Source organism: Macrobrachium rosenbergii, chromosome 56 (assembly GCF_040412425.1).
Source record: "Macrobrachium rosenbergii isolate ZJJX-2024 chromosome 56, ASM4041242v1, whole genome shotgun sequence".
Taxonomy (NCBI): Eukaryota; Metazoa; Arthropoda; class Malacostraca; order Decapoda; family Palaemonidae; genus Macrobrachium; species Macrobrachium rosenbergii.
The window spans coordinates 6,076,196-6,093,709 of NC_089796.1; the positions used below are offsets into that span (position 1 = coordinate 6,076,196).

General features: G+C 34.8%; 1 protein-coding gene across 1 annotated transcript; it reads right to left on the minus strand.

Annotated features, from left to right (window-relative positions):
• Window positions 1–1,939: 1,939 nt before the first annotated feature.
• LOC136836483 (centrosomal protein of 83 kDa-like) lies at window positions 1,940–15,772 on the minus strand. The gene is given in 11 exon segments (XM_067100811.1): window positions 1,940–2,161; window positions 4,562–4,786; window positions 5,435–5,636; window positions 7,358–7,644; window positions 8,752–8,921; window positions 9,248–9,368; window positions 10,015–10,140; window positions 10,503–10,628; window positions 12,078–12,200; window positions 13,731–13,946; window positions 15,636–15,772. Coding segments are annotated over 10 exon segments (1,695 nt in total). The 5' UTR covers window positions 15,636–15,772; the 3' UTR covers window positions 1,940–2,062.
• Between the last annotated feature and the right edge of the window lie 1,742 nt (window positions 15,773–17,514).

Genomic DNA, 17,514 nt, shown 5'->3' on the forward strand with positions numbered 1-17,514 from the left:
TTAGGAGAGGGTGGAGAGTAAGATGGAAGAAAGAGAATATGAAAGAAGGTACGGTAAAAGGAACAAAAGGGATTGCAGCTAGGGGCCAAAGGCATGCTGCAAACATCCTTAAGTAAAGCCTACAGCGCACCACGTGAGGTGCCTCACGTGCACTGACGGCACTATCCCAACTACGGGGAGTATTTAGTTGTAAGTCTCAGCAAGTGTTGACAGCAAACTAGAAAAAGAAATGTTTGCCTTCCCTAAGAGAGATCTTTAACCCTTTCCTATTCCTATAAGATGTCTCATTAGAATTTTTCTCACTAGGGAATGGTTCATTTGGCACATATCCAATAGTATCCTTATGTCTACAGCTGTATACCAAAAGCAAATGGAAGTTAACTGCAGTATGATGATATTTAACCCAACCAAAGACAAATTTCTCACCTCTAACAAGTTGGCTCAAGGGATACATAGAATGAAAAAACTCTTTCTAATAAAGTCCTAACCTTATTAGTGTGTGGATTCACTTGTTAATTCCCTGACAATACAATAACAATGCTAGAAAAAATTAGGCAAAAAGAAAATAATAGAAATTGAAAGCATGATTAAACCCAGCAAATCTTGAAAGTCTCAGTTTATTACATACTAACACTGGTGGTAATAATTATCATAAATATAAAAATGCCCCATGTCCCCCATACACACAAAAAAACTAAAAAATAATATTTTACAAACAGAATACAGTAGAACCATGAAAAGAAATCCAACTAGCACCAAAAAAACCAAAGATTCAAAGTACCTGTGATAGGTAAAAGCCTCTTTTCCATGCTACTAGGCAGCTAGGCCAATACACCCAGTGCTCTTATGCGCAAGTGACTCAAGTGTCCAGCATAAACCATGAAGGCATGTTGCCATCTAAAGTGTTTCTAATTGCTAGATTCAGCTACAGTATTTGTTTTTCAGCCTATCAAAGGAAAACAGATAGGATTCAGGAATAACATATCACTTGATCAATTACCTTATGATATCTCAATTTGCCAATGCTTGCTAAATTTCTGATGAACAAAGAAAACATTGGACTGAGAACCCCAAAATTTTGAAGCCTATTGTACAAAGTGAAATAATAAATGAAATTGTTAAAATTATGAAAATGTAACATAATTAACTATAAAAAATGGCCTTACATTCTGAAAAAAAAAAGGTAAAGTAGATGGTATGTTTCTTTGGAAGAATTACTGTAGTACCTATTTCATCACGAATCCTGCTCACGTAGTGAGATGACAATAGTTATCATAATCATCAAGTAGTTTAATCAGATCGCAGTTCTATTTCCCAACCCTCAAAGCATAGGCTCAAAAAATTCATTTTTGTATTCAATACAAAACCAATAAAGCTAAACAACTTCATGGGGAGAAATAAAAGAAAATGAAGGAAAAGTGAAAGGCAGAAAGCCATCTGTCTGTCTTTTGCAACTCCTCACATGCCTCAACTTAAGGTAAGTTTTGCAGTTTTGTAATTTATACTCTGCACTTCTTTTTCTTCTTTTTTCTTGGCCAGAGAGTACTGCCTTTATCTGGCTCCTATCCATTCATACATTTTCTTTTCTTTGACAAGTACACTCTGACATGGAAGGGATGTTGTAAAGAATTGCAGGACAGCAAACAGTGTCCCATGCAAGTTGTCCTTTATGCAAACCCTCTACAGGAGACTGCTGTACACAATCACTAAGCATAACGTATACATCTAGTAGAACAGGTTAGTGATATCTCTAAATTGTTATTTTAAAACAACTTACCTACAAGTCAGATAATGATTTCTATTACTGTATTATTATGATACAGAGTGCAAAATACTGCAACAAAGATCCCTGTAAATAATTACAAGGACCAAAATACTACAGTAGCCCTTAATAGCAATGACCAGTTTTTAAAAGGATTTACTTTAATGAAACAAGAACAGCTGTAATAAATATAATAAAATAGATTTACACGACTATTAGTAATCCTTTTAGCTTTATAAACTCTTCATAAAGAAAATAAAAAATCATGGTTTTGAATAAATACTTAAATATTCTTTTTGATCAAAAAGACTCCATTTCGGACATACACTGTAATTGGTCCTCCTCAAGTTCACTTATTTTCTGGTCTACTGCTCCCAGTCGATTTGTTAACTCTGAAATCTACAAGGAGAGTATTTCAATTAAGAGTTAGGTTATTCTTTTATAAACAGTGCACTCACATTTCTACAACTTAAATTTCTAGCTCACTATTCATAGTTCACTTGATGGAATACTGCAGAAAAATGACAAATTTTTAATCAAATTGTATTTTTCATAACTAACAAACCTACAGTTTTAACGTAAGGGGAAAATTCTCTAGCGCCTGCTGGAGTCCGGTTAAAAAAAATAGTACAAGGGTTTTGGTGGCAACAGAAGACAGCCAACAAGGGTGCAAGTTGTTCACACAATATTGCACACAAAGCAGCTTTCCTCCTAATCTGATTAAAAAGTACAAGCACTATCATATTCTTCCCTTAGAGCTGTGGATTCTAGATATGTAGAAGATGGTTAGATAATGGTTAACTTGAAACAGTACTTCCCAAATTACTTCCTGAACTATGATCCTTGCTCAAAACCATACCCTATTAGCTTAGACTGACACTAAATAATTACATAACCATACACACAAAATAAATAAGATTTCTATAAAATTTATCTATATCTGTCAGCTTTAAAAAGACAAGTAATTAGAAACCACTGCATCATCTGAGAGTGTCCATGAAATGAAATTGTATATCAATTACCATGTGTTTGTAACTACTGGTGAAAGCAAATGTAAAGCTGACAAGCTCCATCATCATGTCACTTACAAACCAGTTCTTCAGTCCTCAAATTACCTACCAATGACTGAGACATACCTGTGATGTGAATAAAAATGAGAAAAGCAAAGCAAAATTGTACTTCGACAGTAAGTTAAATATATAATTTTACCTTTTGATGGATTGAAGTGTGTTTGGCCGATTAAATTTTGATATAGTTTTCAAAATCTTTCACAGAGGAACATATAATTTAAATGCACTCTTCACTACTCTTCCTGTGAGACAGGAAGCTCAGTAAACCAGCTCAAAGTTGCATTACCTCACATCAATAATTTACTTATAAATATTACAGCGTTATGCAAGTAAACAATAAAATGTGAATGCACTGTATCTAATTTCTAATGAACATGCAGAGAAAACAGATAAGGAGACACTGCAGCAAATATGCTTTGGACTCAATTAAAGATTCTTATAAAGTATACGGTACAATGCTATATATGAGTTCTAGGCCAGAAAAGGACCCCCCCAAATGTCAAGAGTAAATTATTAACCTGTTAATCATCTCTATCAACATGCCAATTCCAGTTTTCTTTCCACTACCGCTTGCATCAACTGTAGTTGATAATTTTTACAGTACTATAGGTAACTGTCATTGTCCACATGTTGATTTCTGTTAGGAATGAGCTAAAATACTATCTGATAACTTTTCTCTCATGGGTAATGCTCTCTGACAACTTTTCCACAGCAGTAAAACGAGGGAGAATCAATGTCTTAAATGATATGGATTTTTAAACATTTTTTGTTTGTGCACAAATTACAATCACTCCAAAAGATCACCTACTCTTTCAATAAGATTGGGAGATGAAATCCTTGATCATGACGGTTAAAGAATGGATTTTTTGGGTTTTCTGTTTGTGCATAAATTAAAATGACTGCCCAAAAAGACAATCAACTCTTAAAAAAAGAGCAGTAGATGAACTACTCAATGATGATAATTAAAGTGAACTTGGAGACAGTGATACTTCCATAATGTGAATCATCACATTATGGAATTAATAATAATGATGATGCTGTTACCTTTTGTTTTTATTGGTGTTTCTGGTGTCAAATTTACAGTTCAAAAGAAAGAACACTGTCGAATGTTTCAAGACGTTTTTTATTTATTGTGAAAGATTTTTGGATGATGACCAAGATAATTTTAGTACACAAAGATGGCATGATATGAGCACAAATGAAAGTAAGGTGTTTATTGCTTGCTTCCTTATTTATACCAGTTGTGATACAGTAAAATGAACGGATCTTCCGTCAGATATAGGGCATCACCTGCATCTTGAGTTTCTCATTTCAAGGTTACAGTATCCTCCATTAAAGGCACAATATCAAAATTGCAACGTTTGTTACTGTTATCAATTTACCAAAAAGCCTGATACCTCAGTGATGCCTAACAGGTTATATTCTACATTTCAGTTACTGAAAACTATTACTGATCTACAGTACTATGTTATACAGTACCAGACCCACTAACTAGCATTTAAAAAACCCTCATGACTTCTGTTTACAACTATATATCATAAATTTACCTTTCTACAATAACAATAGAAATCTATAACAAAAGATACCTTCGAATGTAATAAAAATCATACTAATAAATACTGAACATTTTTCAGCACTCATAGTGGTTAGAATTCTAGTAATCAAAACTACCAACATGCTGTACATAGTACAAAATCTATCAGAGTCTACAAAAAAATTTAAATCTTACTTCCGGCAATGCAGACTGAAATTCACTTAACCCTCGTATGAAAGCAGCAAATTCATTGTGCTTTCTTATGATATCCTGAAGCTGCGAATATAGACGACGGTAGACGTGGGATGGAACATTGTCTTTTAAAACAGCCTGTTGTGCCTCCAGCTGCTCTACTTGCACTTCACCTAATTCTAGTTTATAGCGCAGCTTCTTTATCAACTTGGCATAAGTGCGAACTTTCTGAAAAATAAATAGACAATTTCTAGAGCTCTAAACAATAAAGAAATTAAATCTTAATCTACAAATTATTATCATTTATTTAATGGGCAACATTACCTTTCATATGCTCCACCTAACTCCAAAATATTCTACAAAAAAACATTAAATTTGTATACTCAAACAATGATAGCAAATAAGCCCATATGTTACTTATGTGAGGTAGAGTACAAAATTGTACCCAAAAGCTTATCACCCGATAACTAGACCACTGGATCATACTTCTAAACTTCCATGCATGAAGGATTTATTCTTAAACAACCAGAACAAGATAAAAATAGATGCCAGACATGTAAGTAAGAAAGGACTTACAGAAATGAATGAAAAGTAAAAGACTGGCATCAATACTCAATACAGCTACTGTATTAAGATGATTTTACCAATGTAAAATTATGAATACAGTATACAGTATTGTAGTGATGGATGGTGAAAACTGGAGCAAGGTCAAGTTAAGGAAGTGGATGTCTAGAGGGAAGACACCAAATAGAATGGATGAAAGCAAAACAGTTAGGGTCCAAGGATCACTGCAAAGAACCTCAGATACAGTGTGCACAAGGCCCTATGTAGGCAATAATCACATTTGGAAAAAAAAAAAAAACAGTTGTTCTTTACCTGTTTTAACTGAGTGCATTCTTCCAAATAGTTCTTATTTCTGTCGTTAAAATTTGTTTGAAGAGCTGCTATTCTTGCACGAAGTTGGTCTAACTCCTCCTGGTGAGAGGCCTGCTGCTCAGCCACCAGTCGTTGCCTAGTATCAAGCTCTTTTTTCGCATCTTGTTTAATGGTTTCCTGTAGGCTTTCATGCTCTGCAACCCTAAAAAGACGTCAGGTGATTTACAAAACTTAAAAATGAGGAGTGCTCTTTGATACCTTAACATAACTTAAGCCCCTTTTGCTCTATACTTACACAAATTCTAAACACCTGCCTTACTGAAAATTATCTTAGTACTTCAGGATGTCAAACCAAGTATTTAGCAGGTAGATCTACAGTATAGTAATTTATAAATCATTAACAATTAATTTTATGACTTTTCTTCAAACATGATCAAAACAATACCGCACACAATAGTGTAGTATTGGGACTTTATAGAGCTGAGACAGCCACAACATGAAATATGGACTACAGTACAGTGAGTCTGAAATTATTCATCTAATGTCTTCTTCAAATTCCCAGAGCAAGAGTGTAAAAGTTAACTACTGGATAGCACAGATAGGGTTTTATCATTAAGTTACTGAGTTACCAGTATATAAAATTTTGCATATTCTGCTCCGACCAAACTGAAAAGTAGACTGCTGGCTTAACTGTTACACACAATCTATATCTAAATATAATGAGTTTTTATTTCATTTACCTCAGAGCAAACTAATACCACTCAGTAATGTCTCAAGACTCTAACGTGGTTTGCCCAAAGGATTGACTTGTAACTAAGAAGCAAAAATTACAGCAAGAAAAAGCTGAAGAAGTTACGAAAGCAAGGTAAGAGAAGCCCAAAGGGAATATATAAAAAGTGAGAGGCTGGGAGAAATGCACTTTAGGAGGAAGGACCTCTAAAAAGGCACACTGCAAGTAGTATCCTCCTACAGGGATCCTCTGGATCCTCCCTTTACTCTAAAAAACTAAAAAATACACAGGAAGTTATTGATCTATAATATAATAAAGTTTTTTAACAAAATTGCCTTTGATAAGAGTTGTACTATGAGGGGACATCAAGAATGGTTCATTGTCCACAAAAGAACTGCAGAAAGTTCATCAAGTTTCATGCTTTATGACTACAAAATAAAGTATAACATGGCATACCATGATATGTGTCTTTCCTATATGACATTTGAAAATAAAGGTCAGAACAAATTCAAAACGGTATTCAGTGCAATATCTCTCCTGAGTGCAGTTCCTTTCCATGAACAGAAAGCAATAGGTAGACTAAATCAGCTACAGTACAACAATCTGAAGAAGTGAAGGAATATTCAAAGAGCTTGTCAATCCTTTAACTAACATGGGGAAATCATTTATACCTTCAATTGTGCAGTAATGCTGACCAACAGCATACTTGCCTGACATTTTAGGCTAAATCATCAAGCATTTGTAGGTGGACTACTTTTAACTGATAAATCAGTCATTCAAAATACTGTAATTACAATGCTTATACAGTGATGTAATATAGTATGCACCATTGCAGACTGTTAAGTATATCTTAGTTTAACCAGACCACTGAGCAGATTAACAGCTCTCCTAGGGCTGGCCCGAAGGATTACACTTATTTTACATGGCTAAGAACCAATTGGTTACCTAGCAATGGGACCTACTGCTTATTGTGGAATCCGAACCACATTATGACGAGAAATGAATTTCTATCACCAGAAATAAATTCCTCTAATTCTTCATTGGCCAGCCAGAGACTCGAACGCTGGGCCAACAGCGTGCTGGCCGAGAGCTCTAGCAACCCCTCCAACGAAGAACTTTTGTTTAAATTACCGCAAGTACCTTAAAGATAATTACCTACGCCTATTTCAAAATAAGCAGAATATGAGCATTACTTGTTCTTAAGAAGTTTGATTTGCTGCTGAAGTTCAGCATTTAAGCTCTGCAGTTCCTCAGCTTCAGCACGATGTTGGTGAATTTCTTGTCGTAGTGTAGAGCTGTCTTCTCGCTCCTTCCGAAGCAATACTTCCAGGTTCTCCAAGGCAACGACACGGGCCTCCAGCACTACCTTCTCCCTCTCCACTTCACGAAGCCTCTCCAGTGTACGCTGTTCCTTGACCTCTATCTCACTGACTTTGGCATCACTCTTACTTTCAAAGTTATTCAGTGTAGCTTCAAGGCTCTGAAATTACAATACAGGATATTTCACGAACGTGCTGTTTTACACATGAACCAGTACTGCAACCAATTTTACTTAGCACAAATATAAACACAGATTAATTTATCTTTACATACTACAGTATACAGGAAATAATAACACTGTACTGTACTGTAGAAATGAGTCCTACATACAATTGCTCTACTGTGTTTATGCTAGAAAATCATTAATATAATGAATAAGATTATACAGACAAACATCTTTACAGAGCCATTATTACCAGTTAGCCTTATTTTGTCTGTAATGTAGTTATAGGTGTCTGTGACTTCTTAATACATGTCATTCCAAAATGCTTCTAATATGTAACACTATGTATAAAGGGTACACTAATACACTTAATTTGTCAACAGCTGACTGATTTCCCCAACACTAATTTCTTTCACAAGTTCTTATGATCACAATTAGGCATTTAATCGTTCTTTTCACTTTTTCATCCACCTTTTTTTCTTCTCTTTCACCTAAGTGATGAGTGAAAATTAGTGTTTGCTCTCAGCCAGGTTTGGGATTTTAGTTTGGATTAATATTCAGAGGCTTAATACAGATGATTCTTCTTTCAAGCCAAACTCAGTATTAGCAGAGAGTAAAATAAAATGTGTTCTCCCTTCCTTTTCCTCACAACTATGTACTCATGATCATTATTTTCAATATTCATTTTCACCATTGTACTGAAGTCTTACATAAATTACAACATATGAGAGCTGTTTCATTCTAGACATGAAAATATGAAATTTCAACTATTTTCCTTTAACTTTCTCAATAAATTTTATGAGATGACTCAGCTTCTATTAGTTCAGGATAAATTCAAAATCCCTATCAGTAAAAGGATTCAAGGGCAGTAAAAGGAATCAAGCAAATTCTGAAGAGCATCCCCTTGAAATACGTGGGGCAAAAGGTTACCATCGTACATTAAAAGTTACTATGTGAAAAAAAAAAACAAATGGAGCAAACAATTGCATCACACTACTAATGACAGGTCACATAACAAAGCTTGATTTCAAACACAGTGTGCAAGCAGCACAGCTGCTATCAATTCCACCCAAAATCTGACAAACATGTTTAACACTAACAAACCTTAATGCGATCTTGCAGGGCTGCATTCTGCTGTATAAGTTGCTGTGAATTAGAAAGCATTGTCTGCTTTTGTTCAGCTAACCTCTTTTCCATTTCCAGTTCCTTAGCACTGGCTCGTTCCTTGACTCGAACTAGGACTGATTTTTCCTCCTCCAGCAAGTTCATCAGCTCTGAAAAAATATATTAGCAAAGTGCTTTAAAAGCATGGGTTACAAATATAAGCAACGAATGACCAGGCAGGCACACTGATAAATGTTATTCTTGTCTTGAAAGAATATCAATTCTGGAAATCAATCAATTCTGTAAAGCTATTGATAACCAAAATCACAAAACAGTATCACACACACTTACAAAATCTGAAGACATTTTTTTTTTTGTGTATCAAGGAAAATGTTTGTTATGGAGGAGTTTAACAAGATCACTCTGTAACATTACTAGATTCAACAACAGGTTTACCCGGAGGATCCAGCAGGTGTTCTGATGCAAAATTAGATACCTTTGATTCTGTTGGTGGCCCCAGAAGCATCTTGTTCTAACTTTTGGCGCAGCTGGGACGGCTTCTGTCTGGGCTGCTGTTAATTGATCTTGCACTGCTGCTCCACTTCTGATAGGCGACTCTGTTAAGAGAAAATTTTAATGAGAAATACCCTAAAGAACTTCACTATCAATAGGCCTTTTAACCATTAAAAAAAATATGCTCTTCTCAAACACTATGAAACATCAAATTCCCTTTTTCTAAGTCTAATTTTAAAGAGGCCATAGAACTGAGATAGGACAGACCATCTATAACTGCACTGCCTCCTCTACAGCAGTGATTTCCAATCTTTTGGGACTTATGGTGCTATTTTCTAAAACAGTACTGTACTCAAAAGACCCTTGACCTCTGCTGCACATTCATAAACAAATGAATTAATTTAGAATACTGGTAGCCACTTATAATTTTTTATTAATATTCACTGAATATTGAAGCAGTGACAACTCTGGAAGAAACAGCATGTTTAAACTCATCCTTCAACATAACATATGAGGGGCTAGCAACTGCTATCATGTTTATTGGAAATACATACAAATACAGAATGTACACTGTACTACAGGACTAAGGTTTTCTGTGAATTTATATGGACAGTCCCTTTCATCATGGCTAAATACCCCACAATTCCTTCCACCACTCATTTCCAGCACACTGCAGTTCACACATACCACCAGAATCTAACTGCCTGATGTGCCAACAAAGGTATGGAAATACCATAGTAAGAAAATTACCTTGACTAATTGTTGCTGATGTCTTTCAGAGTTGAGAGTTGTAGTTATTTCTCTCACAGTTACTCTTTCTTTGTCAAGATCCCCAGACACCTTCTCCAAATCTTCTTTCAGACGATTTTTTTCCTCCTGTAGGTGTGCAAAAGTTTATACTGTAAGTCTCTGGCACTGTTACAGTACATCTGTTATTCATAGCATCCTAAAACCTTAAATTTAGCATGACATAAACATAATATTACTTATACAGAATACTGTACTTAGCACTGTCAGGAAAATTCTGATGGGAAGCTAAATAAATTGAATCTCTTTCACAATGGCTCCTTATTGATACAGTATATTGGAAATATATTCTATTGAATACTACAAAATGTCAGGCAGATTATACAAAATTACAAACATCCCAAACTATAGGTCTGCAAATTCCTTGGATCTTTCAGGATTATACAAACTAACATAAGTTTAACTAAAGAAAAAAGTACATCTGAACCCACCTTAAGTGACTGAAGAGATGTCTGGCTTGCAAGCATCCTTTGCTGCCAAACTTCTTCAGCTTGGGATTTCTCTCTCACTGACTTTTCAACTGCCCTGTTTGCAGATTCTGATTCTTCTTCTGCAATCTGCAATTTGGTATAGCGCAGTTAAAATACCGTAAGCTAAAGGTGTAGAGGGATCGGAGAAAAATATGCTACTAATTGCAGTTCTAGTAAAAAAGGTAGTGGTCTGAGGTTACTCAAAAGGAGGAAGTATTGTACAGCAAAATTTCTCAGTACAAATTACACCAAAAGAAACAAAGTAAATAGTCAAGAATATTAGTATCTTGGTCATGTATTTGTACAGGTAGGGGTGTGTTTTCAACATGTTTGTGATATGTAAGCAGTTAGCTGTCAACATGTGTTTATGACATGTTACTGTAGTATGGACAACCCTACAGGATGTGATTATTTTTCTGCAATTGCTGAGACGAGATACCTGTATGTTAAGATCATTTCCTTTCATCATCTATTCATGATGAGGTTATCTTCAAAAACTAGAAACACTGAAATTATAGGCATAAAGGATCTCAAACTTCAGGTGAGTAAAACTGCAAGGATCTAAGAAGAGCATCAAATGCTCAAAGGTAAAATTTTGAGGAATAATTGGGCATGACAAGAAAAATCCACATAATAATGGTGTTTGACCATATGACATCACAGTGGGTTGAAATAAATCCATTTTAACAAGAGTGTAATTTCTAACACAGGCACACTCTCCATATCTAATTCAAATGAAAGGTTATCCTGAACAGTACAGAAATGGAACACAAGTGTTACAACATTGGCCCAGAACTCCAAGAGGCCTTCTTTTCTGCCCTCTTTGGAAGTTTCCACCACTATTATGATAAACAACAAAAAGAGCTTACTACTGTCACTCAATAAACAAATGCCAAAAGATGAAGATGGTTATGAAAAGAAGATTAACTGAGATATTTAAAAGACATTAAATACAGTATTTGTTAAACAAATGGTGAGGATACTGGTTTATTACTGTACTGTATGAAACTGATGGAGCCTATGGATACATCTATAGTACTTATATATTAATGGAGATCTCTTTATACCTAAGGAACCTACTTTTTTCCAATTAAAACATGGATGAAGGTGGCATAACTGAATTGCTGTAATGGAGTAAATGCACTTACAAATCTGAATGGGGAAAGCAGCGTAATTTTCATGTGAAAGAAGAAATTATAAGGACCAAGGTTAACCTTTAGTTATAAAAGTGTAAAAAGTAAGTGCAAAATATCTCAGAATAATAGCAATTTCAAGGGACTGATAAAGAGACCATCAATATGACAGAAGGAGATTTCAGTGCATGGTCTCTTAGAATCTTGTGAAAAATTCCGAAAGTGCTTCCATAAGAAGACGGCATGACCCATTTAAATGCACACTTAACATGCACTGAAAAATTAGTATATTAAAATGAAACACAAATACTTTCAACTAAACAAATACAACATATGTGCTTTTGTTCATTTCATGTCACACAGAGAATTTTGTGAAATTAGAAAATTCATACTGTTTTCGTACCTTGAGCTGCTGATGGAGATGTAAATTTGTTTGCTGGAGTTGTCTGTTTTCATCCGCGTAATTATCCCGAACCTCTTTAAGCTGAATTTCCATTTCTCCCCGTTGTTTTTCTGCCTCTCGTATCTGTTTTGCAAATGAATCAGAGCAATACAGTTGAAAATTTTTTAAGATTTCCAGACTCCAGCTTTCACATGATAAAAATAATCTTGGGACCATACCCTTCTAAACAATTATCTGCATACAAATAATGCCACAGTGCCTCCCACCTACTGAAGCAGACACCTGGTATACTAATTTCATACATTCTTCAGGCTGTATATTTCTGTCACTCTTTTTAGCAGTTCCCAATTAGCCTTAAAGCCTTCAACTACAACAGCACTCACAACCTCTTCCCAGTTTTACATCTCCAAAAATGCTGTGTGTGACCATTTTATTGTTTAACCCTTAATTCACTGTGAGATACATCAGCATTCTGAATGTGACTGAGTAGCCAAATTTGTGTCTCTGACTGTGGTACATTAACACAAAGTAAACAATTATCAGGCCTCACTTTAAAAACCATGATGAAAAACACTGGCCTGCTACATACCTCATAAGAAGACCTGCTCCAATTTGGCCCAAATCTTGAAATAAGTAACTCACTATGACACATATGTCCTTTCCATTACAAAAAATCTTTCCATTACTAGGAGAAAAGCATGAAAAAATTGTCTGAACATAGTGTTTGCCTAGATGGATACATAATACATTTACATGACTTCAGGAACAATATGAATAAGTTCCACAAATTCTGAACATTCTAAAAGATGTGTTACAACAAGATGGAGTACAAGGACAAGGGGTAATCTTAAGTCAGTCTACTGGCCAATGATGAGCCTTTCTAGTTTCCAGGGCTACTTTTTATCACTCCTAAAACTAAATACTAACCTATGAGTTAGCAGTATCAAAACTATGGTGAAACTATAATTTATTAAGGCAAAAGAGAAAAGGGCCCTCTATTTACTCCATAATCTAAAGACTAGTAAATGTGCTTATCTATACAACATATGTCCCCTCTGCCTTAAGTACTCTGGGACTGACTTTGAATTTTACTTTCTCATGGACATTAATGAAAAGTAGCTCTTTCATATTTCTTAAATCAAAGCAAACAATTATACTTCTTCATTGCCAGATTCCTTAAAATAAAAAAAAATCATTAAATATATGAAATCATTTAAAACAGATTTGCACAAAATACTGTAAAAGAAAATAAATTTCACTAAAACAAAATGTATATCACTACAGTTTATTATACAGTAATGACTCAGGTTAGGCCCTAAAGGTATTGCATTACAGATACTGTGAAAAAACAGCTTTCTAAAACAAGAAAAATTTATACACACGAGTCAGGTAGGTAGGACATAGCATCCTAGGTTAGGTTAAGGAAGGGACCTCAGCCCAGAAGGCCACAGAGATAGGACCTAATGCCCATAGATAAGATTAGATATGATGAGATTAGAATGTATCCCTGCAATTAATAGTGCCACAATTTGTACCTCAGAATGAGGGCCATTTAAGACCTGGCACCCTAGATTGTATTAGACTAGGTTTATGTTACAGGAGGTTAGTTCAGAATGTATCCCTATAGTTGACAGTAAGCAAGGTTACACTCACCTGAGCTTGATACTTGAGCTTCAGCTCATTTATTTCCCTTGCATGCCTTTCCAAGGCTGCAGCCAACTCGGTTTTGACCAAGGCATTCTCATAGCGGTATGTAGCCAAAGTCCTTTGTAATGTGAGATCAGTTTCATGAAGTCTTGATGCACCACTATCACGCAATGGCCCAGCTTCAGCCAAAGCATGATCATCACTACTATCAGTGGTGCTCATCTGAAGTGATAAGTCGATAATTATATATGAGTTTTGACATAAAATTAAAGATGCTACTATCATATGATATCTACCATCCATTTTTCATTTTTGATCAGGGGCTAGTACTACGGCAAAACAGCGTAGGTGAGTCATTTGATCCCTCAGCCCCTGGGGGATCAAATAGTTTTGTGTATAAGGTAGTTTGAGGAAGTAACTACCAGAGGCCTTAGGTGGGTTGTTTGGTAGATAGCATCCTAATTTTTGGTAGGTCATGAAAAGCTCAGTAGATATCATACTATAGTATCACCAAATTAAAATACAACATACAAGTTCTCTTTAAATGCAAGTAAAATGGGACTGAAAGCTCCTTAACATATATAAATGTCAGCATATATGAGGATTGTGTCACACTGCCTGGAGGTCTGATAGGCACTGTTTAGAATATTCCTATTAAATAACTTCATAATTTAAGCCTTTCTCTCTCATATCACTTGCAGAATTTCATACCATGTCTAAAAGAAGCATCCCATACCCTATTTTTTGGTCTCATGTAAAATGCAGAACAAAGTTTAGGATAAGACAGAATATGCCTCATAAATTATTATGCACTCAAAGTCAGGAGCCTCTGAACAATCAACCACAACAGCTTCAATATTTAGAATAATTAAGTTCCTTATAATTTCCTGTATAATGTGTTATCTTTCTCATGACATTTGTGTAGTTAGGAATAAGTTTGAAGTTTCTGTTACAGTCTGAGGCTTCGCTCATGAAACTCTTAAGCTGAACTGCATGGCAATGTAGTTTAAACAATGGAGTGCTAGGCTTAATAAGCCTAGGCAAAAGTAGACTAGCCTATGCTAAGTTACAATGTTCGAAAGCATTTTGGGGAAAGCGTGGAGAACCGAATAGTGAAACTTAGGTTAGGCTGGGTTGGGCCTACATTATTGCTACTGTCAAACTATAACTGCTCCTGATTCTTGTTAGGGATGTGCCTTGACAGAAATATATAATTAGCATACTAACCTAAATTAAAAACTGTAGTAATCTTACAATGAATTAATTTCTTACCAAACAAGGAGACATTCTCAAATTAGTGACTTAAAATGTCAACAAGCTAGGCCTTTGGATTCCCAGCGAAAAATCAATAAAAGGAATTGTTAAGAAACCAAGAAAAACATGATACCCTAACCTAGTGCACTTGGTCCAAGCCTGAAACCCCCTTTTAACATTGAGTAACTAGACTACACAAAAACAATTTGGCTACACCAATTTTACAAACCAGAATAATTCGAAATACCATTTTAAGTACAATAGAAAATACTAGATAATATTGCTCACCAGAAAATACTGACGTTCACATAATGTGGTCTAAAGTCTACTTATTATGCGTAACACGAAAATCACGCTAAAACCTCTCACAAATTTACCGTTAGTAAGAGATGGTCTATTTAGCCTGCCGTCTTTTGTTAACATTTTAACATTCATTTCCAATTGTTAATGTTTTACCATTCATTTCCACAGGGGTGATTTTAAATTAATAATATTTATTAATGATATTTCGGCGACAAAACCACTGAAACTGTTGTGTGTATTTAACGCAAATGTACTGCCTAAGCTATATCAAAAACAAAACCTATTTATACAATCGAGGTCAAATTTAAATAAACAAATCAAAGAATACACAAAATATACTCTACAAATAGTTACCTCTGAACGAATTCGATCCTAAATGTCAACGTGGGCCATAACTGTCGTAAATAACAATAGTGACACCTGATCGAAGTTTTGCAAAGTTTGCAACTGTCAAATCATGTTTACTTTGCAAGGAATGCCCTAAGAGGCAGCTATTTGCTCAAAAGTCTCCTCGAGCCATATTCAGGGGAGCTATAAGTAAGTTAAATAAAAATTGTTGTTTCTAATATTTCTGGAAAGAAAAAAGGCAAAGGCTTAAATCTCTTCCAGAATTTGGTCTACGTGAAAAGTCTAATAAGCCTGAATAATAACTAGCATATAATTTAGGGGAGCTACCAGTAAGTCAGATAAAGTTGTTTAAAACTAAGGCTTCCTATGTCAAAAAAAAGAAGAGGCCAAGGCTTAAGTCTCTTCCCGAATTTGGTGTACTGGAGTCTACGCGAAAGTCTAATAATCTTGAATAACAACTAGCTTATTTGAGTTTCATACAATTTCATCTTTATCCTCTAAATTCCCTGCAAGCGTCTAGAAGCGTTCGAAGTATCTTAAAGACCAGTACTTCTCCCTCAAACCTACAATTTACAGTGTTCCTAAATTGAATTTTTATGCTAAATTTCCATTTTTATTTGATAATACTTTTAGAAAAAACTTTTCACAGCAGATCCAAAGTAAGTTTGGAGCCATTTAGGTCCACCTGATACCTGTTAATCCTCTCACCATCGGGTCTTTATTGAAGTATAAAGATCGTTTATGCCCTTATATGTCCTCCGGGTGTGTGTATAGCTATACGTGTCCTAAATGTAATTTAGGAACCTATATTGGATCCACCAGGAGGCTTCTGAAGGTACGCATAGACTCTCATCGTGGAGTAAGCTCTATAAAATTACAAACCCAGAGTTTTCGAATATCAGAAATCACTCTAGAATGTGTAAAACTTCAATTGAAAATAAGGATTTTTCTGTTTTAGGGCGAGCCTCTAACAGCCATGAATTGGCCATTTTGGAATCATTAATGATTAAACGACTCGTCACCTTGTTAAACAGCCAGACCTCTGCCGGCACACTGCAGGCTACCTCTCTTAGTCTTTCGTTTTCTGTTCAGTTTTAACATTGCCACTGAATAGTTTGGACCATATCTGCTTACTTTTTATATTTTTTTAATATTTTTTATATTGTATATTTTTTAGAGAGATTTTGTTTTGTTTTTATGTTGTCCTTTTAATTGTCCGTTCTATTTTTATTTTTTTGTAATCCATTGTGCTTAATTTTTTAAATTTAAATTTACCCTTTTTGTAATTTATGTTATTTATTTTGTACAGCCCTCGAAAATGTAATGAAGCCATTACGAAACGTCGGGAATAAATTGACCCTTTTCAGCAAGTTTTTATGTCCACCTCCCCATTGATGTATACCTGGCTGTGGCCACTGCTGTTTGGATATATATATATATATATATATATATATATATATATATATATATATATATATATATATATATATATATATTGTGTGTGTATGTGTATAACATTACAGTATTGTGCTCAGACGTAGAAGGAAATTCTACAATACTGTGAATTATACAGAAAAATATATATTTAGACAATAAATAACACATTTTTCTTGATAATTCACGTTATTGTGGGACTTTTTCATATATATTATATATATATATATGTGTGTGTGTGTATGTATGTATAAATGAATCACGAAAATATGGAACGTGATGAATATATAAATAAAGATAAAATCCACGAAGGCAAGTGAGACACTGGAGTCCTGTGAGGCCTTTCGACTCTCTCGTCCTTTACTTGGCAGACTGAAGAAATATAAAAATAAGTTTACAAAGAAAGCTCATATAGATGACAGATGGTGATTATAAAGGAAAAAATTGTGTT